Source organism: Chiloscyllium plagiosum, unplaced genomic scaffold, assembly GCF_037043375.1.
Source record: "Chiloscyllium plagiosum isolate Xiang-an unplaced genomic scaffold, Cpla_swu_hap1 HiC_scaffold_7, whole genome shotgun sequence".
NCBI classification, from domain to species: Eukaryota; Metazoa; Chordata; class Chondrichthyes; order Orectolobiformes; family Hemiscylliidae; genus Chiloscyllium; species Chiloscyllium plagiosum.
The window spans coordinates 98,339,695-98,365,606 of NW_028270145.1; the positions used below are offsets into that span (position 1 = coordinate 98,339,695).

The window sequence follows — 25,912 nt, forward strand, 5'->3', positions numbered from 1 at the left end:
TTTTTGTCATTTACATAAATGATTTGGATGCGAACATAACAGGTACAGTTAGTAAGTTTGCAGATGACACCAAAATTGGCGGTGTAGTGGACAGTGAAAAGGGATACCTCAGATTATAACAGGATCTTGACCAGATGGGCCAATGGGCTGAGAAGTGGCAGATGGAGTTCAATTCAGATAAATGCGAGGTGCTGCATTTTGGGAAAGCAAATCTTAGCAGGACTTATACACTTAATGGTAAGGTCCCAGGGAGTGTTGCTGAACAAAGAGACCTTGGAGTGCAGGTTCATAGCTCCATGAAAGTGGAGTCACAGGTAGATAGGATAGTGAAGGCGGCATTTGGCATGCTTTCCTTTATTGGTCAGAGTATTGAGTAGAGGAGTTGGGAGGTCATGTTGCTGCTGTACAGGACATTGGTTAGGCCACTGTTGGAATATTGCGTGCAATTCTGGTCTCCTTCCCATCGGAAAGACATTGTGAAACTCGAAAGGGTTCACAAAAGATTTACAAGGATGTTGCCAGGGTTGAAGGATTTGAGCTATAGGGAGAGGCTGAACAGGCTGGGGTTGTTTTCCCTGCAGCATTGGAGGCTGAGGGGTGACCTTGTAGAGGTTTATAAAATTATGAGGGGCATGGATAAGGTAAATAGACAAATTCTTTTTCCTTGAGTCGGGGAGTCCAGTACGAGAGGGCATAGGTTTAGGGTGAGAGGGGAAAGATATAAAAGAGACTTAAGGGGCAACCTTTTCACACAGAGGATGGTACGTGTATGGAATGAACTGCCAGAGAAAGTGGTGGTTATATGAATAGGAAGGTTTTGGAGGGATATGGGCCGGGTGGGACTAGATTGGGTTGGGATATCTGGTCGACATGGATGGGTTGGAATGAAGGGTTTATTTCCATCTCTATGACTCTATATAAAAGTGGTGTGAGAGGAAAAGAGACAGAGTTGCATTCCACGGAATTTCACAATTAGCGAGCTTTGAGAAGATTTGTAGCTCAGGTTGAGGCTCTAGATGTAGGTTCGCTCATTGAGCTGGAAGTTCATTTCCAGACGTTTTGTCACCCACAAACCCACCAACACACTAAAACAGCAGCTAATGAACCTGAAAGACCCTGTACAGACAACAAGCAAAATTAATGTCACTTACAAAATACTGTGCAAGAACAAACACTACATTGGACAAACAGACAGAAAACTAGCCACAATGATACATGAACGTCAACTAGCAACAAAATAACATGACCCTCTCTCACTAGTATTCTTTCATACAGATAAGGACACCACTTCGACTGGGACAAGCCAAACAGAGACATGCACGAGAATTCCTCGAAGCATGGCATTCCAATCAGACAAACACATCGAGTTAGACCCCATCTACCACCCCCTGAGAAAAAGAACAGGAAATGACATCACCAACCAAACATACAAATAGAAAGCAGGAATCATCAGCAGTGCTTCGACCGGAGGGCCACTGAACATGTTACCTAGTAGGGTGACGAAACATCTGGAAATGAACCTTCCAGCTCAGTGAGCAAACCTACATCCAGAATTTCACAGGACTACTTAACTAAATAATGGCTGAAAATTACTGCCATTGTTTCGATTAGACTGGTGCTAGAAAAGCACAGCAGGTCAGACAGCATCCGAGGAGCAGGAAAATTGACGTTTTGGGCAAAAGCCCTTCATCAGGATCAGCCCTTCATCAGGCCCCCTTGAAAATTACTGCCTTAGACAAAGGAATCTGGATGAGATGGGGTCATAGGATTGGGGGGTCAACTTTCAGCACCCCACTCCACTTTTCAAAGGACTGACAATGAATCATGTCAGATATATCATGAACAAAGATCGCTATATGTTTGAGGTGAGAAAGTGGGGAAAAACACCTATCATGCTAACCTTCTCCCCTACACACAAGGAAGTTAAGAAATTGACTCAAGATGATGATTTGAATAACTGTAAATTGACAAAAGGAGAATATTCAGCAAGACCTGGGTGTCCTTCTGCACCAGTCATGAAAGTAAGCACGCAGGTGCAACAGGCAGTAAATTGTACGTTGGATATCTTTGCTGCTATCATACAGAGCATTGGTGAGGCCACACCTGCAATATTGTGCGCAGTTTCAGTCTCTTTTTGCTATGGAGGGATTGCAGTGAACATTTGCCAAGTTGATTCCACGAATGAGTTTGAGGAGAGATTGAATCGGTTAGGATCGGTATTTACTGAAGTTTAGAAGAATGAGGGGAAACCTAAAAATTCCAACAGGACTAGACAGGTGAGATCCAGGATGGATGTTCCCAATGGTGGGATAAGTCCAAAATGAGGGGTCATACTTTAAGGATAAGGGGTAACTGTTTAGGAATGAGGAGAAATTTCTTTACCCAGAGAGTGGCGAGCCTGTGGAATTCATTACCACAGACAGTGGTCGAGATGGAAACATTGTGTTGATAAGGAGGTAGTAGATATAGCCACCTTTGCTAAAGTAATCAGAGTACAGTGTTAAGGGCAGGATTAGTGGACTGAGCTCAATATCCTGAAGAAGGGCTTATGTCCGAAACGTCGATTCTCCTGCTCCTTACCTGCTACGCTTTTTCAGCAACACATTTTTCAGCTCTGATCTCCAGCATCTGCAGTCCTCACTTGCTCCTGAGCTCAATATCAGCCAAAATCCTAATGAATGGTGGAGCAGGCTCGAGGCAGCAAATGGCTTACTCCTATCTTCTACAAACCAAGGGTTCTGGGATAAGGCAGAAACTGGAGTTGAGAATTATCAGATCACCCATGATCTCACTGAATGGGGGGAAAACAGACCTGACGCGCTCAACACCCTACTTCTGCTCGTGTCATATGGCCTTAAGGCACTGATTCCTTGTAACTGGCATTGGTGGCCTGCCTCACTTCAGCCAACAGGTGAGGCATTAGTGCAATGAATGTCCACAGATCAATAATAAACACCAGGTTTAGCAATCAGAAATGGTAACTACATTTTGCTTGTCTTCTCCAAAGTGACTGAGATCAATTGCACTGCCTCGAAGAAACAAAAAATTAATAGGTTGCAGTTTCTTGACAAGGTCAACTCATTGCACAGACCATGCATTGAGCTCGCAAATTTCCTGATTCACATAACTCATTGAAAATTCCTGAATTTAAATTTAAGATAATAAAAGACAATAACCATGGCTCATAAGAACTTTCTGCATGAAATGTGCTGCATTCCAATTGACATCAGCGAAGTAAAATTCTGTTATGCGTTGCCTATTCTACTACAAACAACCATATCAGATGGCTGACCTCAGAAGACCCAAGTATTTACAATTAAAATTTTCACCCATGCCAGAGACATTGATGTAGATAAAATATGTTTAGACATGCTTAACACTCCCAGGTTTATTGCAGGAACACTCCAGATGGTAGCAGTTTTAATTCCAATACCACTATTAGCAAACATTTAACAATCAGCAACCTAGGCTAGGCAACAGAGCACAAGTTGACCAGGCCTGCATGAACAAGTGTAGAGTGATAAGTATGTTTGAGAACCACAGAGCAGAAAACACTGCCAGTTATCTTTCGCAGCACTTTCAACTTACCTCCAAGTTAGTTAAAGTCAATTCTCTGAAAACATACGCGGGGTTTCCCTCTTCTGATTGACAACCAATCTCAAAGTTTCCATACGATGCACTTTCAGAACGCTCAGGCCAATACTGATGACACTTGACCTAAGTAGAGAAAGCACAGCAGGTTAGGCAGCATCCAAGAAGCAGAAGATGTCTCGGACATAAGCCCTTCACGTGCTTTTCCAGCGCCAAACTTTTCGATTCTGACTCTCTCGCATCTGCAGTCCTCACTTTCTCTTATTTTCAATATTGTTTGGAGATCAGTTGGGGTACAGCCTGCTGAGACCTATCCAGCTCATCCTCTGACTGAGGATGAGCTGGATAGGTCACAGCAGACTGAGGGCCTAATGTGGCAACTGAAACCCTAATCTAAATGTTTGCCTGAAGATCCACTATAGGAGTTATTTTTGGCTATCCGTCATGATTTATTTTGAATGAACAATGTTTGAAGATAACATTGACAACCAACTGTGTTTAGTGTCTGTGGGTGCCAGAGTACTGACATAAAGCAGTGTTAAACAATTTGTACCCTATCCTTTTCTTCCTCCCAAGAGCTGACAATTATTGAACAAATTGGTCATCATCTGCAGAAAAAAAGTCTTGTTTTACCCTTGTTACCATGTGCTTGCATCCATAAATGATGCATATGTGGTGAATCACAAGGATGAATGTCCAAACTTTAATATTTCTAACTATGTTGTTTGACTAAGACGTAATGTTGATTAAGTCCTAATTCTACAGTAGACTACAAATGCTGTTGCTTATTAAAGAAAACTGGTTTGATAGATTTATAAAAATTCTAAATTTTATGTTAATAATGAACATAATTAGCTGTTTTATAATTTTATGCTGCGAACAGTGAAGCAGCAGGATTAGAGAGTGAAAGTGCACCCCTTCAACCTCTATCAAAATTCTCTTCCAGGGAGCTGGATAAAGTAGGCAGCTGAAAACAGAGTTTGTGATGCCAAAGGCTTTCCCACATTTTCTGTTCTTCCAAGACTCAATATTGGACAAGCAATTGGATAAATTAGAGATTATAAGAGGTAGTAGGTGTTGGATGTCAGTGTTAAATCAGTTGTTATTGATGATATCACGAAGGGTTGCATAGGACACTAAGTAGGAGGAAGTTTCAATAACGTTCTCCAAGTTCCATCTATAGAAAATAAAGAGGGCAAACTGCTCATGTCTGTGAACAGCATTATGATCTGGAAATGAGGACTACTGAAGCCAGACTTACTTCTTTCAGGTAAGGAGGATGAATTTGGAAGGAACTGGTACAGCCCAATTCTGCAATATAAACAATATATATTGCAGAAGACTAAAAATTAAAATTAAATATAAATTAATTCATAAAGTCGTCAATATCTACAGATAGCTTTAAAAGCATGAACCTTATCTCTCACTAACACAGCTGGTTCACAGTGCTGGGACAACAAAAGGAAGTTACTTGGGGTTGATAACATTCTGCTAAAGTTGCTTTTCATGTACAAAAGCAGACAGAGCATCACAAATTGATGTCCTTATAAATGTATTTTGAAGAGCATTAACAAATTGTAACCATCGACTCAAAATCAATGAGGGAAAAATTAAACGAGTGTGAAAATGATTGAAGAACCAGCTGCAAATTCCAGTATGAAACCTACAAGAGTCCAAGATTGAAATAGTTCCTTCTCAAGTATGATCACATTAATATTGTACTATTATAGATCATGCTTATAAAATAATTATTTCACAGGTTGTGGGCATCAATAGCTAGGTCAACATTTGTTGCCATCTCCAACAGCCCTTGAGAAAGTAATGGCGAGCCGTCTTTTTGAATTGCCAGTCGTAGGGTTTGGGTATGACCACAATGGGAGAGAGTTCCAGGATATTTGACCAAGTTACAGAGAAAGAAGGTCAACACGGCTGCAAGTCAGGATAGAGTATGGATTGGAAGAAAACTTACAGGTAGTGGCATTCCCATGCCACCCTTGTCCTTTCAGCTGGTAGAGGTATGTGCTTGGAAGGTGCTGTCAAAGGAGTGAGTTTTTGCAACACGTTGTAGATAGTACACACCTGTTGCCATTGTCCAAAAGTAATAAAGGAAGTGAATATTAAAGGCTTTGTCCTGGATCATAGATTGGTATTGCTGGAGCTGCACTAATCCAATTAAGTAGACAGTATTCCATCACACTCTTGACTTGTGCCTTGGAGATGTGGACAGGCATTGGGAATCAGGAGGTACTTATTGCATAATTCTTGCTTTTGTAATCACAAAATGATCGGTTTAGTTTATGGCCAAAGGAACCACCCAGTCAGTGTTCCCTCAAAGTTGCTCAGCTACTCAGAGTGTCTGTGTGTCGATTGGTGTACTACTGAATTCGACATCTGGTTTTGGAAGTCACCGCTGTGCATACACCTTGGAGCTCCACTCGGACAAAAAAATTAAATTGAAAACAGTGCACAGTATGTTTATATTGATCGATTCAGCAATAGCAATGAAAATGAATGTCAAAGGGAGATGACAATTCCCTGGCACTGTGTGGTGTTAATGCTACTTGGCACGTATCAGCTCCTTGATGTCACACACAAGTCAAATATTAGCTTGATGTCAAGGTAAGCAACTCTCAGTTCAAATTCAGTTATTTTACACATGCTTGGACCAAAGTTGCCATGATATCATGAGCTGTGTGACTTTGGCAAAACCCAAACTGAGCATTAGTGTACAGGTTACTGCTGTGTATGAGCCACATGATAGCACCATGGTTTGTCATTTAACTGTTGATGGAGAGTAGACTAATGGTTGGATTGTCTTTTTCTGTTTTTGTGGACGAGGCACAGGCAGGCTTCTTGCATATTGCTACGCAGATCAAGTTCTGGAACAGCCTGGCTTTGGGGCACAGCTAATTCTAGAGAACAAATCAGAATGAATATTTTCAAAAAGAGACCGGATTCCAAATGGATGTTACCTCAGTGATAACAGCTAGAATTAAACCAATGGTGTAAAAACAAAGCGCTGGAGAAACTCAGGTCTGGCAGCACCTGTGAAGAGTCAGATCTGACTTGCATCAGACTCGAAACACAACTTCTGTTTCTCTCTTCAAAGATGCTAACAGATCTGCTCAGTTTCTCCAGCACTTCATTAATATTTCAGATCTCCAGAACTCATAGTATTCCACTTTTATTGAAAATAATAGTAAAAGGTGCGAGTTCAAGCCCGCCGTGGAGGTGCATCATAACCAGAAGTGTCTCTAATTTGCTTTTCTGAGATATGTATATGGCAGTGACTTCTGAAAATGGAAGTCAATGTGTCGGCATGACGATTGGCATGCGCAATACTTCGAACCACAAGCCAATCTAAATTCCTGCACATGCCCATGCAGGAATTGAAGAAACACTGGTCATAACATATTCAACATATTGATTAAAAATAACTACACTGTTTAAAATATGTATCAATAATTTTCTATTGGAAAGTACATGACCAAATGTAATAATTAGATCAAATAAATTAAGATTTTTATGAAAACTACATGATCAAAGGCAATCAATATTTATGTGCAGTTAACTTTTAATATTATCCTGATTTATCAAATCTAATTGAAACATACTTTTCTTCCGACTCTCAATAAGTATTAAAATCTGGACGCAGATTTGTTCAGTGAGCTGGAAGGTTCATCTTCAGACATTTCCTCACCATACTAGGTAACATTATCATGGCCTGCTCTTTTTTTGTGTGTTTAGGTTTCTTTCACCTTATTCCTTGGTAAACCCAAGGAAACCTAAGCGCACAAAAAGAAAGCGGGCCATGCCACCAATGCTTCATCCAGAGGCCCACTGATGTTACCCAGTATGGTGACGAAACATCTGAAAACAAACCTTCCAGCTCAGCGAGCAAACCTACATCATTTTAAAAACGTGGGTGGCACGGTGGCACAGTGGTTAGCATTGCTGCTTCACAGTGCCAGAGACCCGGGTACAATTCCCGCTTCAGGCGACTGACTGTGTGGAGTTTGCACGTTCTCCCCGTGTCTGCGTGGGTTTCCTCCCACAGTCCAAAGATGTGCAGGTCAGGTGAATTGGCCATGCTAAATTGCCTGTAGTGTTAGGTAAGGGGTAAATGTAGGGGTATGGGTGGGTTGCGCTTCGGCGAGGCGGTGTGGACTTGTTGGGCCGAAGGGCCTGTTTCCACACTGTAAGTAATCTACATCGAGAACCTCAACCTGAGCTACAAATCTTCTCAAAACTCGCTGTATTGTAAATTACAAATAATCTATATTTAGCTAGATTATACAGAATTTTATTTCATCTCACCCTACCAACATTTCTTTTTAATGGGCATCAAAGTCAAAATGAATGGCTTGTAAAAATACCACAGAAATTATAGTTAAGATTATGCAAAGACAACAAATCATACCTTTCAGACATTGCAAAAACAATTCCCATTTATTTTACTTACCCTGCCCCTCTCTACTTGGGTGGTCAGCATGACAACTAGAGAGGATCCTTGCTCCCAAGTCATTTGCCAAAAATCTGGACAAGTGTTGGGTAAAGGCCCCTGACAAGCAATGTACCGGTTTATTATACTGGAGGAAGGAATTTCCATCTGTAAAATTAAAAGGGGAAAAAAATTACAGTTGGCTATAATCTTTGGCTATAACTCTTAACAATAATTCTTTGCTTTATCAGATTGTCATTTAATGATCCTGAAGTCCACATTTGTCAATACAAATTCAGTCATGCATAAATAAAAACCATATGAAACTCTACAGCCGCCAATGTTTGATTATTTTCTGGAGTTATTTGTTTTGCAGCTTCTTAACTTATTCTCTACTTCAGCATTTGCAAAGCACTTGATAATGGAAGCATGGGAAAGATTTGTATAATTTATTTTCAGACAGCTAGAGATTCCTCTGGTTCCTAGTTGTAAATTCAATGACCCACTGCCTATCTACCAGTGAACAGAGTGATTTCAACATTAAGATGAGCTCCCACAAATGTACATACAAGCCATTTCAAATATAAGCTGTTTATACACAATTGAGGTAATTGTGATGATTATATTTCTTGTGTCTAACTATCCTCCATATAAGGCTCCACATCAGAGTGTGAAGTGACTCATGAACTCATAGAGAAGAGTGGTTATTAAAAATGCAGGATCAATCAATTGGAAACCTTTAGAATACACCATTGAGGAAAAATTCCATTGACTCTGTCTGCACTTCCCACTGCATCGGGAAAGCAGCCAAAATAATCAAAGACACCTCCCACCCCAGCTATACTTTCTTCCACCTGGCAGAAGATACAGAACCTTTAAAACACGTAACAGATTCAACAACAATTTCTTCCCTGCAGATATAAGACTTACGACAAACCTTTCATACATTAAAATTGATTTTTCTCTCTGCACCTTCTCTGTAACACTATATTCTGCATTCTATTACATGGACATACTTATGTAAGATATGATTTGCCTGGATAACATGCAAAACAATACCTTTCACTGTATTTTGGTATATGTGACAATAATAAATCAAATCAAATTCAAACAACTTTTGTTGTCAGACAAAATGTATAAAGCCACAAAAGCAAGGATGGAAATGGTAAGAAATTCAATTAGAACCTTTTCTTTAAATCATTTATGAGATGAGGGTATTGCTATCGAGGCCAGCATTTATTACCCATTCCTATTTGCCCAGAGGGCAGTTAAAAATAAATCACCTTTCTGTGGGTCTGGATTGACATACAGGCCAGAGTGAGTAAGGATGGCAGATTTCCATCCCTAAAGGACATTAGTGAATCAGATGTGTTTTTACAACAATCTGGCAGTGGTTATGTGGTTGCAATGAGACGAGCTTTTTTGTCTATTCCAGTTTTTTAAAATTGAATTCACATTTCACCATCTGCCATAGTAGGATTCGAACTCATGCCTCCAGATCATTACATGCAGTTCTGGATTACTTGTCCAATGATAGTAGCACAATGTCATTGTCTCCACTTATCCATCTTTCACATATGTCAAGGTAACGCTTGAAACAATAGTACCTCGCTGATAGGCCATTACGATAATAAGAATCTAATCATTACTAAATTATTTAATTGAGGATGCACTTTGGGGAATAAAAGAACAAGTCAAAGATCTGTTTAGAGCTTAGAGAAAACAGTTTCTTCAAACTTTAGCCTGAAGTTTGTAAAATGACTGGCTAGTCACAAGCTATTTGCAATCCCCATTCTGTCTCTAAATGAACACTTAATACAGGAAAAGCTGGAAATATCTGAAGGATCACAAGGTAGTTTTAGATGAGATCGGCCATTCATTTCATCTTAGTTTATGATCTCACAGAGATAGGAAAAACAGGTCCATTTCGGCAATCAACATCAAGAAATCTTAGTATTAAAAAAATTGAGACACATGATCAATAAAATTAAGCAACATTAAAAAAATTGGCGACAGCAATATCAAAAGGTTTGTCATCCATATCTTTTCCCCGGGGTAGGGGAGACCAAAACTAGAGGGCATAGATTTAAGGAGACTGAGGAAAGATTTAAAAGGAAACTAAGGGGTAACTTTTTTGTGCAGAGGGTGGTTTGTATGGAATGAGCTGCCAGAAGAATTTAAAAGGAATCTGGATGGATATATGAATAGAAAGGGTTTAGTGGGATATAGGCCAAATGCTGGCAAATGAGACTAGATTAGGTTGGGATATCTGGTCGGCATGGACGTGTTGAATTGGGGGGTCTGTTTCTGTGCTGTGTATCTCTATATCCCCACATGATCAAAGGCAGAACATAAAATGTTGAACTTCTCATTTTCAAAAATGCAAACTCCCCAATAAACATTCATCTAGTTATCTGGGAAAATCAAATTGTCTGCTGTGAAACATTTCAGCAATGCAACAAACAACAATATAATGTGATTTATATAGCTGTATTAGTTTCCAAACCCTCAATGCACAGTTTTTGTTCTGCTAGGGCCACTTGTCTACAGATCTCGTGAAAAACTTGATCCAAACTTTGAAAAATAAATGGAATTTAGAGGTGAGGCAAGGATGATTGACACCTTAACGCAATGGCAGCATCCGACTGAATGAGATTTCATGGAGCCCTGGCATACATTGACTTGAAACTTAAAACAAACTCCATACGATGATTGCTGATTGAAATTGTTTAAGGTCAATCCTATCAGTCTCAGAATATTGTTGGAATTCCTCTAAGTCCAACATTCTTAATCAGAAGTGGAGATATTCACTGATGAGTTACAATGTTAAGCATCATTTAAGCCTCCTCAGACGCTGAAACATTCCATGACAGTACTAAGCAAGATTTGGAAATCATCCTAATTTGGGCTGATAAGCAGGGAATGTGTGTGTCACTCAAGTGCTAGGCAATGATCATCTCCAACAATACAGAACATATTCAACAGCATTACCATCACTGCTTTCCCTCTGATAATCCATGCAGAGTGGAAGCAGACTATTCGGCCCAACAAGTCCACACCAGCCCTCTGAATAGCATCCCACTCAGACCGATTCCCCTAGCCTTGCCCTGTAATCCTATGTTTCCCCTGGCTAAGGTACCTAACCTACACATCCCTGAACAGTATGGGCAATTTAGCATGGTCAGTCTACCTAACCTGCACATCTTTGGACTGTGGGAGGAAACTGGAGCACTCAGTGGAAACCCACACAGACTTGGGGAGAACGTGCAAACACTTCACAGACAGTCGCTCAAGGATGGAATCGAACCTGGGCCCCTGGTGCTGTGAGGCAGCAGCGCTAACCACTGAGCCAATGTGCCACCCTCTTCACTTCCCATCAACACCCAGTGGCTACATCGACTTATTGAAACCAGCCATATAAAAACTATGGCTGCAAGAGAAGGTGAGAAGCTGAAGATTCTGTGCAAAACATCTCCTGACTCTTCAAAGTGCATGCACCATCGCCAATGCACCAGTCAGAACGTAAAAAGTGTCATTACAAATTCAAAACAATAATGATATATAACTTCACATTAGCGTCAGAGAATATCGAAGACATTTTGTTATTCTTGCACTAAGTGGACAATTACAAAATACTGATATATTTCTCAACAGGACCCGAATGTTACATGGCATACGACTTCAAATGCATATTGTTCTACTCACATTAATATAATTTGCATTAATGTAGTCATCTGTACCCTTTAGAATAACCCGTGTTGCATCATCTGTAAGAAAAATAGAGAGGTTGGTAAATTCATATAATAGGAACATTTACATCATATACAGGAAAAAAATTAAACATTGTTGTTGGGAAATATCAGGTTTTGTCATAGACCAGAAGAGTCACATGTTACAATAGGCAGAAAGTGCACGAGAACAAAAGATACAGGTACGATCTATATAAGTAAAAATACAGAATTATGGTTGTTGCATTTTTTATTTCTCAACTTTGACTAGCAATGTAAGGATGTACAACATCATACAGAACAAAATAAAGGCACTGAAGCATTTCATAGAGTTCTTCAAATCATATTGCAATAAACTTCACTACATCAAACAGATCTTAATATTGAACTCGCTCAGAAAAAAATGATTATGGGATCAAATGAAGGGGGTCTATACAGGAGGTCTGGCATACATTGATTCCAGACGTACAGCAATGTAGTTGACTTTCAAATACCCTCTGAAATAGCTGAGCAAGCCACTCAGCTTTATTAATCACTATGAAATCTCAATAAAGAAATGAAACTGAACAAACCACCTGGCATCGACCTAGGCACTGGATAAGACAAAGGTAGAAACAGTCCTGTCAACCCGACAAAGTCCTTCCTACTATCATCTGCAGGCAAGTGCAAAATTTTATGAGCTGTCTCACAGGCTAGGTCTGTCACCTACTCCCTCACCTTCATCCACCTATCACTTTCTCAGTTACCCACACCAAAATCACCTCCCATTTATCTCTCAGCCTGGCCCACAAGCCTTATTCTTGATGAAGGGCTTATGCCCAAATCGTCGATTCTCTTGCTCCTCGAATGCTGCCTGATCTGCTGTGCTTTCCCAGCAACACACTCTGACTTCCAGCATCTCTAGTCCTCACTTTCTCCTGTCTCACAGGCTAGTCAAGCAGCCGCCTCATGGAATTATAGCTTACAGAAATATGTCCCAGATAACACAATCACCATCCCTGGACATGTTCTGTCCTACTGTTAGGACAGACCCTGGAAAGGTGGCAGCACAATGGTACACAGTCGGAAGAGAGTTTTGTTGGGGATCCTCAACATTGACTCCAAAATCAATGAGATCTCATGGTTTCAGATTAAACATGGGCAAGTAAGTTTCCTGCTGATTATCACATACTGCCCTAAGCTGATGAATCAGCACTCCTCCATGCTGAGCAACACTTGGATAAAGTACTGAGGTTACAAAATGTACTCTGGATGGGGGATTTCAATATCCATCACCAAGAACGGTTCAGTAGCAGCACTACTGGTGGAGCTAGTCAGGGAAACTAAAGGACATAGCTGTTAGACTGGGTCTGTATCAGGTAGTGAGGGAAGCGAGAGAAAAACAGAGTTGACTTCATCCTTACCAATCTGCAGACTGCAAATGCATCTGTCATGACAGTATCAGTTAGAGTGGTCATTGCACAAGAGTGGAGACAACGTCCCACCTTCATGTTTAGAATATCCTGTATCATGTTTGTGTGGCACTATCACAATATTAAATGGGACAGACACTGAACAAATCTAGCAACTCATGAGTGGGCATCCATGAGGTACTGTGGGCCATCAAGATTAGATTAGATTAGATTACTTACAGTATGGAAACAGGACCTTCGGCCCAACAAGTCCACACCGCCCCGCCGAAGCGCAACCCACCCATACCCCTACATTTATCCCTTACCTAGCATTACGGGCAATTTAGCATGGCCAATTCACCTGACCTGCACATCTTTGGACTGTGGAAGGAAACCAGAGTACCCGGAGGAAACCCACGCAGACACGGGGAGAATGTGCAAACTCCACACAGTCAGTCGCCTGAGGCAGGAATTGAACCCGGGTCTCTGGCGCTGTGAGGCAGCAGTGCTAACCACTGTGCCACCGTGCCACCCACAAACAATAACAGCAGAATTGCAACCAAGCAATTCTGCAAAAAATCTGCAATTTCAAGACATGCTGCTCCAGGACATCTCGACAGGAGTTCCTCAGGGTACTATTGCAGACTCAACCATCAACTGCTTCTTCAAAGAATTTCTCTCCATCAGAAGAGGGGAAGTTTGCCAATTATTTCACAACATTCAGTACAACTTGTGACTCCACTGATACTGCAGCAGTCAAATGCAACCAGATCTGGACAACAGCCAGGTTTGGGCAAACAAGTGCAAGAACTATTCACACCAAACAAATGCCAGGCAATGATCATGTCCAATGAGACAAAATTTAACCATCGCCCCATGTCATTTGATGGTGTTATCATCACTGAATCCCCACTATCAACATCCTTGGGGGTTACCATTAACTAGAAACTCAACTTGACCTATCTCATAAACACAGTAGCTACAAGAGCAGATCAGAGACTAGGAATAATGAAGTGAGTAACTCACCTCCTGACTCCCTAAAGCAAGGCACCAGTCAGGGATGTGATGGAATGCTCCCCATCTGCCAGTAACAAAGAAGCTTGACACCATCCAGGTAAAAGGAGCCCACATCCACAAGTATCCACTCTCTCCACTATCAACACTCAATAACAGCAGTGTCATAGTCATAGAGATGTACAGCATGGAAACAGACGCTTCGGGCCAACCCGACCAGATATCCCAATACAATCTAGTCCCACCTGCCAGCACCCGGCCCATATCCCTCCAAACCCTTCCTATTCATATACCCATCCAAATGCCTCTTAAATGTTGCAATTGTGCCAGCCTCCACCATATCCTCTGGCAGCTCATTCCATACACGTACCACCCTCTGTGTGAAAAGGTTGCCCCTTAGGTCTCTTTTATATCTTTCCCCTCTCACCCTAAACCTATGCCCTCTAGTTCTGGACTCCCCGGTCCCAGGGAAAAGACTTTGTCTATTTACCCTATCTATGCCCCTCATAATTTTGTAAACCTCTGTAAGGTCACCCCTCAGCCTCCGATGCTCCAGGGAAAACAGCCCCAGCCTGTTCAGCCTCTCCCTATAGCTCAAATCCTCCAACCCTGGCAACATCCTTGTAAATCTTTTGTGAACCCTTTCAAGTTTCACAACATCTTTCCAATAGGAAGGAGACCAGAATTGCACGTAATATTCCAACAGTGGCCTAACCAATGTCCTGTACAGCCGCAACATGACCTCCCAACTCCTGTACTCAATACTCTGACCAATAAAGGAAAGCATACCAAACGCCTTCTTCACTATCCTGCGACTCCACTTTCATGGAGCTATGAACCTGCACTCCAAGTGTTAAGCAACACTCCCTGGGACCTTACCATTAAGTGTATAAGTCTGCTAAGATTTGCTTTCCCAAAATGCAGCACCTCGCATTTATCTGAATTAAACTCCATCTGCCACTTCTCAGCCCATTGGCCCATCTGGTCCAGATCCTGTTGTAATCTGAGGTAACCCTCTTCGCTGTCCACTACACCTCCAATTTTGGTGTCATCTGCAAACTTACTAACTATACCTCTTATGCTTGTATCCAAATCATTTATGTAAGTGACAAAAAGTAGAGGACCCAGCACTGATCCTTGTTGCACTCCACTGGACACCACCCTCCACCACCACCCTCTGTCTTCTACCTTTGGGCCAGTTCTGTATCCAAATGGCTAGTTCTCCCTTTATTTCATGAGATCTAACCTTGCTAATCAGTCTCCCTTGGGGAATCTTGTCGAATGCCTTACTGAAGTCCATACAGATCACATCTACTGCTCTGCCCTCATCAATCTTCTTTGTTACTTCTTCAAAAAAACCAATCAAGTTTGTGGGACAAGATTTCCCACGCACAAAGCCATGTTGACTATCCCTAATCAGTCCTTGCCTTTCCAAATACATGTACATTCTGTCCCTCAGTGGTGTACTATTTACTAGATGCATTGCAGAATTTCACCAAAAATATTTAGATAGTATTTTCCATACCTACAATTACTTCCAGCTAGAAAGGCAAAGGCAGCAGGTACATGGGAACACCATCACTTGCAAGATCCCTCCCCGCCCAAGCCACTCACCACCTTGAGTTGGAAATATCTCTTTGTTCCCTCACTGTCACTGGGTCAAAACCCTAAGGCTCTTAGGGCAGTGTGGGTCAACCTACAGTACGTAAATTTATAGAGTTATAAGGCACAGAAATAGACCTTTCGGTCCAACTTGTCCACACTGACCAGATATCCTAAACTGATCTCATCCCATTTGACAGCATTTGGCCCATATCCCTCAAATCACTTTCTACTTATGCCCCCTACCAAATGCCTTTAAATGTTGTAAATGTACCTGCCTCCATCACCACCTCTTGTTGCCTGTTCCATACATGCACCACCCTCTGCATGAAAAGGTTGCCTTCAGGTCCCTTTTAAATTTTTCACCTCTGACCTTAAGCCTATATCCTCTAGTTTTGCATCCATGTACTCTGCGAGAAAGACCTTGACTATTCACCCAATACAAGCTCTTCATGGTTTCATAAACCTCTATAAGGTCACGCTCCAGGGAAAATATTCCAGTGTATTCAGCCTCTTCCTATAGTTGAAACCCTCCAATCTTGGCAACATCTTTGTAATTTTTTTTAAAGAATCCCTACAGTTTGGAAACAGGCCCTTTAGCCCAACAAGTCCAAACCAACCTTTTGAAGAGTAACGCACTCAGACCCATATCCTATTGTCCCATATTTTTCCCTGAATAATGCATTATGGAAAATATAGTGTTCTATTGATTTCATTTATGTTACATATTAGAACTGTAAGTCTTGGGTTGGGAATTCTTACTGTGACATACACATAACAATGAAAAACTTAAAACTGAAACTTTTATGTAAGTATGCAATGGTTTCCAGAAATGCATCATCTTCTTAAATTGGAGCATTCTTGTATTAAACAAGTCCAGTGTTATCAGACAGTACAGTTTAGTCAAGTCTGCTCCAGACATTGAAAAAAAATCACTTTACTGCTTTAATTGTATTTTCCAGCACTTGGCCTACAGCTTTGCATGCCCTGGCATCAGAAGTGCACATCTAAATACTTCTGAAATGTTACGAGGGCTTTTGCCTCCACTACCCTTATAGACAAAGATTTCCAGATTCCTATCACTGTGTATGAGAAAAAACTCTGTCTCATCCCTTCCAAATCTCTTGTCCCCAATCATTGATTGGAAAATCCCATTTTCCACCTAGGGAAAAAGTTCCTTCCTATCTACCCTGTCTATACCCTCAAGGTTTTATACATCTCAATCACGTACTACCCCTTCGGTCTCCTCTGCTTGAAGTAAAATAAACTCAAGTCTTATCTGATTTTTCTTCATAATTAAAACTTTCCAACCCAGGCAACATCCTGATAAAGCCCTACTGCACCCTCCCCAATGCAAGCAAATCCCTTCTATTATGTGGATTCCAAAACTGTATGCAATACTGTAGTTTTTGCCTAACCAATGTTTTATACAGTTTCAGCATCACCTCCCTGTTTTTAAACACTACCCTTGGCTAATAAAGACAAGTATCCCATATGCCTTCTTAACCACTTTATCTACCTGTCTCACTACCTTAAGGTCCCTCTGATCCGAGGTGATGCCAGAGTTCTACCATTCATCGTGTATTCTCTTACCTTGTTTGTCCTGCCCAGGTGCATCAGCTCACATTTATCTGGATAAAGTTCCATTTGACACCGATCAGCTCATCTGATCAACCATCTATATCCTCATGTAATCTAAGGCTACCCTTCTCACTATTTACCACACCACCAACTTTTGTATCATCTGCAAAGTTACTGTTCAACCCTCCTACATTCAAGTCTAAATGATTTATATATATCACAAATAGCAAAGATCCCAACATTGATCCTTGAATAATGCATGATCTGCCATATTCCCCCACTCTACCATTACCATCAAGGTAGGAAATCAAGTTTAGTTCAATGAAAGTACAGGACTCCATGCCAGGAGTAGGATCAGACATACCTAAAAATAAGCTTTCTACTTGGTGAAGCTACAACACAGGACAACTTTTATGGCAAACACCAGAAACAGCATGCAATCGACAAGGCTAAGCAATCCTATAAGTAATGAATCAAATCTAAGTTCTGCAGTCCTACCACATTCAGTGTGGAATGATGATGGTTAATTAAACAACTCATTGAAGGAGACTCCACTAATACCCCCATCCTCATTAATGGGCGATACAGTGCATCAGTGCAAAAAAAAGGCAGTATTTGCATTTACCTTCAGCCACAAAAGACAAGTGCATGACGAATTTCAGCCTCCTTTCGATAATCTGAGCATCACAGATGTCAGTCTTCAGCAAATTTAATTCATTTCATGTGATATTAAAGCATTAGATATTGACTAAGGGACTGCAGCAGTTCAAAAAAGCAGCTCACACAATTTTCTCAAGGTAACTAGGAATGGGTAATAAATGCTGGCCAGCTAGTGACACCCAAGCCCCAAGTGTGAATTAAAAAGATGAGGAACATCTTCACTCGGGGGTGTATCTTCGTAACTCTCTACCTCAGGTAGCTATGGAAGCTCAGCCAATAAATTAGTTCCCAAGAAACAATGATGCATTTGCAATTACTAATGACATCAAGGGATATGCGGATTACAGGGGAACATGAACATACTATCAGCCATGATCTAGAATGCCAGAGCAGGCTTGCAGGGCTGAATGGCCCATTACTGCTCCTTTGTTTAAAATGTGTCACCTACAATTTCCACCATACTTTTGGTCCCTTCATACAATTCATGTATATCCATTGTTCAAAAATTATAGAATCAGGAGTCATCACAAGAGATAGTGCCTTTTTTTTCTAAATTTAGATGTAGCCTATGAAACACTAATTCAGCACAAGAATTAAATTGTGGAAAACAGCACTGTTCTTTCACATGTAATAACATTTCCTATGACAAATGATCTATTGTATCTTTAGTCAACAGAAGTATGTACAATTACGTACATGACATTTTAGTACTATTGGACTTAGAATGCATTTCCCTTGCATAAACATGTTGGGATTAGAAATTCTACAGGATTTTAAGAGGTTTACAGACATGGTTCAGAACAGAGGACTTTTGTTTTCCTTGGGAATTATAAAATAAACACAGATTGTATCATAATCCCAACATACAAAGACTTCTCTGTTGCAATATCTTGCTGATTAGAAATTCCTCAGTCGCACAGATGTAATTAAATGAAATTTAAAACACATTATACTTACAAGGTGAGATATCTCTATATCTGTTTTTGGAAATGTTGAGAGGTAACTTGGCACATGACATTGTCATTCCAGGCTTTTTTCTATACAGTTGCTGTAAAGGAAATAAAAGGATTGTTTAATTTTCAACAAACATTATACAGGAATTGAATGAGAATGATCAAAGTCCGTTTTATTCATCTTCAACCATTCTGATTCAACAATTATGGAGCTGGTAACTAATTCTACAGTTAGCTATTTGCACATACTATCCTGCAATTTCTCTCAGCTTCACTGTTCAAAAATGCATTACTTACTTGACTCATTTCCAAGTGGAGAACCCACCATCTCCACACTTAATTGAAGTAGTTAAGGAGACTTTCAAACTTCAGGTAAATTGTGCAAGTTTTGACAGCACAGTGGCTCTGTGGTTGGCATTGCTGCCTCACAGCACCAGGGACCAAGGTTCGATTCCACTCTTGGGCGATTGTCTGTGTGGAGTTTGTACGTGTTCCCAGTGTCTGTGTGGGTTTCTGCCAGGTCCTCTGGTTTCCTCCTACAGTCCAAAGATGTAGGGGCTAGGTGAATTAGCCATAGTAATGTAAGGATACAAGGATAGGGTGAGAGGCTAGGTCTGGGTTGGATGCTCTTCGGTTAGTTGGTGTGGACTCAATGGGCTGAATGGCCTCTTTCTGCACTGAAGGGATTCTATGATTCGATGAACAACAGGTCTGAGGACTGGTCAGAATTCAAAGAGCAGCAGAGAATGATTCAAATGTTAACCACTATTAATAAATTAGAGCAAGAGAGGAAGCTAGCAATAACATAAGAACAGCTAGCAAGGGTACCTAAGAAGGTAGAGAAGAAGTAAAGTGACTGTTGGCCCTCTGTAGAGTGAGAATGGGAGTTAATAGCGGATAAAGGAATGGTGGAAGTCATGGATAAATATTTTGCTTGTGTCTTCAATATAGAAGAAAAACATTATTCTAGTTATAACTGTAAATCTAGAGGTTAAACACAAGAAATTTGGTGAAGTTCTAATTACTAGGGAATGATACTGAACAAATTGATGAAACTGCAAGTTATAAATCCCTGGGTCCTGAAAGATTTCAACCTGAAGTCTTGAAGTGATGGCCAACTGTGTGGAGATAAATTGGTGTTAACTCTTCAAAGTATATTAGGTTCTGCAAAGATCCCATCAGAATGAAAAGTAGCAAACAGAATGCCGCTTTTCAAGGAGGAGGGAGACAGAAAACAGAAAACTGTCCAAGTTACCTTGACATGGCTGTGGGGAAGGCGATGGAATTGACCACTTAGGGCACAACTGGGCTACTATCAAAACTGATGGCAATTGAGAAAGTCAGTTTGGCTTTCCTGCCTAACTAATTGATAGGAATTCTTTGAAAAGTAACTTGCTCTGCGGATAAAAGATCAGCCCGTTGACATACTGTACTTGGATTTCCAGAACTCATTTGACAAAGTCCCATATCAAATGTGAATCTGCAAAGTAGGTGTTTATAGTGTTGGGATAACATACAAGCATGGATAGAAAATTGGTTAGCTAGCAGAAAATAAACAGCATGGTAAATAGAACTTTTCAGGTTGGCAGGAAATGACAAGAAGGCATCACAGATATCTGTGCTGCAGTCTCAATGTTTTACAATTTAAATCCAAACCTTAGAGGAGGGGATTGAAGGCATGGTAGCTAAGTTTATAAATGACACAAAGAGAAATAGGAAATGGTCACTAGTATGACATAACAAGGATACAGGCTAATATATATGTTGTGAGCAGATAAATAGGTGACAGATGGAGTAAATGTGAAAATGTGGAGTTGTTCATTTGCGTAGGAAGAATAAAAAATGCAGAATGTTATTCGTATTGAGAATGACCACAGAATTCGAAGAGGCAGAGGGTTCCAGGTATTCCAACACACGAGCTGCAAAAGATTAGTGAGCAGGTATGGCATTAACTAGGAGACTAATAGAATGTCAGCCTTTATTACAAGTGAAATCGAACATAAACAATGAAATTATATTTCAAATCTCAAATACTGTTTGCGGTTTTGGACTCAATGTAAATAAGAACATAAATGTATTGATGGCATATCAGTGAAGTTTTACTATGTGGATTACTGGAATGAGTGGATTGTTTTACAAGGAAAACTAGACAGACTGGTCTTGTTTTCACTTGAGTTCAGAAGAGTGAGATGTGACTTAAATCATGTATATAGCTCCTGAATAGTCTTGACAAAGTGGACATTGGCAAGGACGCTGCTCCTGTGGATGAGACAAGGAACAAAGCTTTCTACTGGAGGTTTGTGCAACTTTGGAGCACATTGCCTCAGAAGCTGGGGAGGTGGAGTCACTGAATATTTTAAGACAAAAGCAGATTGATTGCTGTTTGGCAACAGAATCTCAGGTTTTCAAAGTTCGATAGGAATATAGAATTAAGAACACAAACACATCAAGCGTGAAAGAGAGAGAGTGGGCTTGTAAGACTGAATAGCTTACTTCTGCTCCTAAACTGTATGGTTATCTGATAGGATGATATGTAGCTTAGCAGCGAACTTTGCAAGTTTTGGTTTTCCCATGTATCTGCTGCAATCGTCTTTCTTGACAGCAGAGGTCATAGGTTTGGAAGATTCCACCTAAGGAACCTTTATGACATTTCTAAGGTGATCATTTGTGATTGAGAAATTACTGTCTACCTGTCTCGATCAATGTTAAAGATCCGCTGGTACAATGTGAAGAGGATTCTCTTGGTATTTAGCCATTGCCTTCTGAGATTAGTGGTTATTGACTTTGCTGCAATTGGTGAGACACTGCTACTGTGGAATGGATGCTCCATTTGTTAATGTGGAAGAATAGTTCCAATCCAAGAATAAAAATTAATTCGTACATAAGTCACGAGAAACTATTTTCTTCTTTAACAACCATTGATATAAGTGAAATAGCAACACAGAACCAAGAACATGGTTTCACCCATTTTCTAACTGTAACTTGCCACCATTACTACAGTTACAACTGGCCAATAGAGGCATGCACAAGAATCTGGTATGCTAAAGGCCATTCAGAACACTAAAATAATTTTAATTCAGAACTAGGTACATGCTGTACAAAGGGATCATGCCATGAGCTTGTTTTCTAGCTCTGTGGCATTAAAGTGGCATGTCAGTAGTTTTGTCAAAATTGAAGTTTCTTATATATAAACCCACAAAATACAATTAACAAGGAGGCAATTTCTCAAATTAATTTGATTTTTTTTATCAAGTCTGTTACAATTGAACCTAATTTGTTCACCATCACAAATGGCCAAAAATCTCAAGCATAGTTTCGACAGCACGAAGAAAACTATTTCTTCACAATCCTAACAAATTCTGGAGTTACAACTACTTTATAAGAGTTCAGACGCAATTTACTAGACAGGGATGAGGCTCTTCACAGATAATTTCATAATACTGACCTAATGTGACACAGATTATCAAAATTCAAATTCATTAAAACAGACCACACTAACTTTTTAACAACTTCAATAACTAAACAGCAAATAGTATTTTTAATAGCAAGGTTACAAAAACCATATTATAATACACTCATGTAATAGTTACTGCAGAAATTTTCATGATGCTCAGGACAACATGTGAAAACAAATGAACTAAACTTTATCCACATCCCATTATAATAATCTGAATAGAAACACTATCAAAGGGCTGAACAGACATTTCACTTCAAAAGAAACAGGAAGCTGGAATTTTACTTTCACTTCTAGCCAACCCTGATAATGGTCACATGAGGATACCATTTGCAACATCTGTTACCATGCTTTTACTAGTTTTCCACCTTGGTAATCTTTTGTGACACATCTATGTCCCTTTTCAGGGATTTAGCTACATTCTGATTAGGCTATTTTCCTATTTGATCATTTGTTTCGACTGCCCTTTAATGAATTATCTTAATCACTGAAGATCATTCTTAAATGTCACATATATTGGTTCCACCTCCGATTAAAATAGAACACAACTCATTCATCATAAGAATATTGTTCTGTTGTAAATCATAGACTTACTTATCAGATCTATCATCTATATTTGACCAAATATTAGAAATTCTCATGCTCTTTACTTGGAGAAACATAATCTGGTCAATTTTAAATCTAACTACTAAAATGTCTCCACAATTTAAAACAAAACTAAAAAAAAACTTGAGAAGCTCCTTTGAGCAGGAAAGGATTTGAAGAGAGGTTAGACGAGGGAGCAGATTTTGATATAGGTTCCCAACTATTAATATTTTTGATAGAATATAAAGATTATTTTTCTAGTGGCAGTAAGCATAGACAAATTTCAAGTCAATAGCAAAATGAGAGGAGAGGACTTGAGGAAATTTTTTTTCTTTAAAATAGTGTGTTGTGATGAGGTGGAATGCCATTGCCTGAAGGAACTGAGCAGACATATTCAATGTTAACATTCAAAGGAATATTGAATAATGGCTTGAAGGAGAAACAAAAACGTGGCCAGGGGCAGATTAAGAAAACGGTATGAATTGGATAGTATTACCAAAGACATGATGGACTGAATGACTTTCTTTCATTGTGTGTCAATCTATGACAATGAGTGCACGCAAGTCTTAGCTATCATAGGACTTGTATAATAATAGGCACCATGGACTGCTAGTGATCAGGAAATAATGTGTTACATTCTCAATGACATATTAAGGATATTGCACAAAACCTGAAACTCCCAAATCATCCCATTAAGTATTATTAACAACTGAGCAAACCATAGGCTAAGAATTTTGCAGTAAGTAACCCATTTCAACAAAGTACCTTGGCATCTACCCCAGGTTACAGAGAGGGGCAAGAGAGAAGATTGCTGGGGCCTTAATCAATATCTTCATATCCTAGTTAGTCACTGGAGAGGTTCCAGAGGACTGGCAAAAAGCTGATGTTGTTCCTCTGTTCAAGAAAGGAAATAGGGATAATCCAGGAAACTATAGACTGGTCAGTCTCATCGCTGGTTGGGAAACTACTGGAAAGAATTCTTAGGGAAAGGATTAATGCACATTTGGAAATGCATGGCCTAATTAGGGACAGTCAGCATGGCTACATGTGGGGTAAGGGTCTTGTCTTACCAACTTGATTGCATTTATCACCTCCTCAAAAAATTCAATCAATGAGGGTACAGCAGTGGATGTTGTTTACATGGATTTTTCTAAGATTTTCGACAAGGTCCCTCAAGGTAGGCTCATCCAGATGCATGGGATCTATGGTGATTTGGCCACGTGGATTCAGAATTGGCTTGTCAGAAGATAGTGGGTTGTGGTGGAAGGGTGTTTTTCTGGCTGGAGGTCTGAGAGTAATGGTGTCCTGCACAGATCTGTACTGAGACCTCTGCTGTTTGAGATATTTATATAAAAATGACTTGACTGTGGGTTACTAAGTTTGCAGACGAGCCACACGTGTAAATAGGGTGATAAAGAACGTGTAAGGCAAGCTTGCCTTTACTGGTTGGGGAACTGAGTACAAGAGTCAGGATGTATTGCTGCAGCTTCATAAGACTTTGGTTAGGCCACACAGAAAATTGCATTAAATTCTGGTTGTCATATTACAGAAAGGACGTGGAGTCTTTGGAAAGGGGGCAGAAGAGATTTACCTGAATGCTGCCTGGATTACAGGGTATGAGCTATAAGAAAAGACTAGAAAAACTCAGGTTGCTTTGTCCTGAGCGGTGTAAGCTAAGGGGAACTTGATAGAACTTTATAAAATTATGAGGTGCATATGCAGAGTTGACAGTCGGAATCTTTTTCCAAGAGTTGGAATGTCTAATCCTCGGGGGCATGCATTTAAGGTGAGGGGTGAAAGTGCAAACAAAACGTGAGGGGCAAGTTTATTATACAGAGAGTAGTAGGTGTCTGGAATGCACTGCCTGGGGTGGTGGTTGAGGCACATAAGGGCATTTTAAAAATTTTTAGATGAACACATGAATATGCAAGGAATGGAGGAAAATGGACCAAGAGCAGGCAGAAAGGATTAGTTCCATTTGGCATCATATTCGGCAGAACATCATGGGCTGAAGGGCCCATTCCTGTGCTGCACTGTTCTACGCTCTACTTCCACTATCCACAAGGGACAAGTGATGGAATAGTTCAAAATGAACACAACTCCAACAAAATTGAAGAGTCTAACACCAACCAGGACTGGCATTCTATTTCCCCACTTCAAGCATTCACTTTCTCCTTTGCCAACACATCATGACTGAAGTGCATATCATCTACAAGGTGCAATAATTCGTTAAAACAGGTTTGATAGTATTTTCCAATCCACAATCCCTACTTTAGAGAAGAGCAAGGGCAGCAAGAGCAAGGGAACAAAAACATCCTCAACTTCCCACACAACATCCTGATGTGGAACTACATTGCCTTTCCTTCTTCATTGTAGGATCAAATTCTTGGAACTGCCTTGCTAACAGCACTGTGGGTGACCTTACGGTTAATGGATTGCAGCAGTTCACAAAGGGAGCTCACCATCTTCTCCATGACAATAAAAGCTGATGTCCACAAAATCCCAGAAATGAATTTAAAAAAAGCAAGCCTGCAGGATGACACTTGGTCATAGGATGACAAAATTATATAATTTCATGCAGTTAAAAAAATGCTTACATCAAATTGTGCAAGAATAGTTCCTGTCTCCAGACTCTCCCGCAAATGTATCATTGATTCTCTTAAGGCATCATCATCCTGATGGATTACATCCAGAGGAGATTTCTCTGGAATGTACTGAAAATCAGGCTCACTTTCTACCTTCTCTTCTACAACGTCATAAACAGCTGGAGACAAAACAAATTTATGCAATTATATAATGAGTTTACAAACACTCAGGAAAGTCTGTTTAGGTAGCTCAATCAAACAAGTTGGAAGCAAAAAGTTTGAGTTTTAATAATATTGAAGTCACTTATAAAGCATTATTGCCTCTTA

The 25,912-nt window shown here is 40.1% G+C and overlaps 1 protein-coding gene across 5 annotated transcripts in view; it reads right to left on the minus strand.

Annotated features, from left to right (window-relative positions):
- Nucleotides 1-25,912, minus strand: part of ptpn4a (protein tyrosine phosphatase non-receptor type 4a) — a 363,683-nt gene that overhangs the window by 25,067 nt on the left and 312,704 nt on the right. For all 5 annotated transcript variants that reach the window (XM_087989323.1, XM_043694230.2, XM_087989326.1 and 2 more), the window contains 5 exons: nucleotides 25,598-25,764; nucleotides 18,966-19,056; nucleotides 11,738-11,799; nucleotides 8,054-8,200; nucleotides 3,589-3,717 (listed from right to left, as the gene is read on the minus strand). In XM_087989323.1, coding sequence (XP_087845449.1) covers nucleotides 3,589-3,717; nucleotides 8,054-8,200; nucleotides 11,738-11,799; nucleotides 18,966-19,056; nucleotides 25,598-25,764 — 596 coding nt within the window. The remainder of the gene's footprint in view (nucleotides 1-3,588; nucleotides 3,718-8,053; nucleotides 8,201-11,737; nucleotides 11,800-18,965; nucleotides 19,057-25,597; nucleotides 25,765-25,912) is intronic.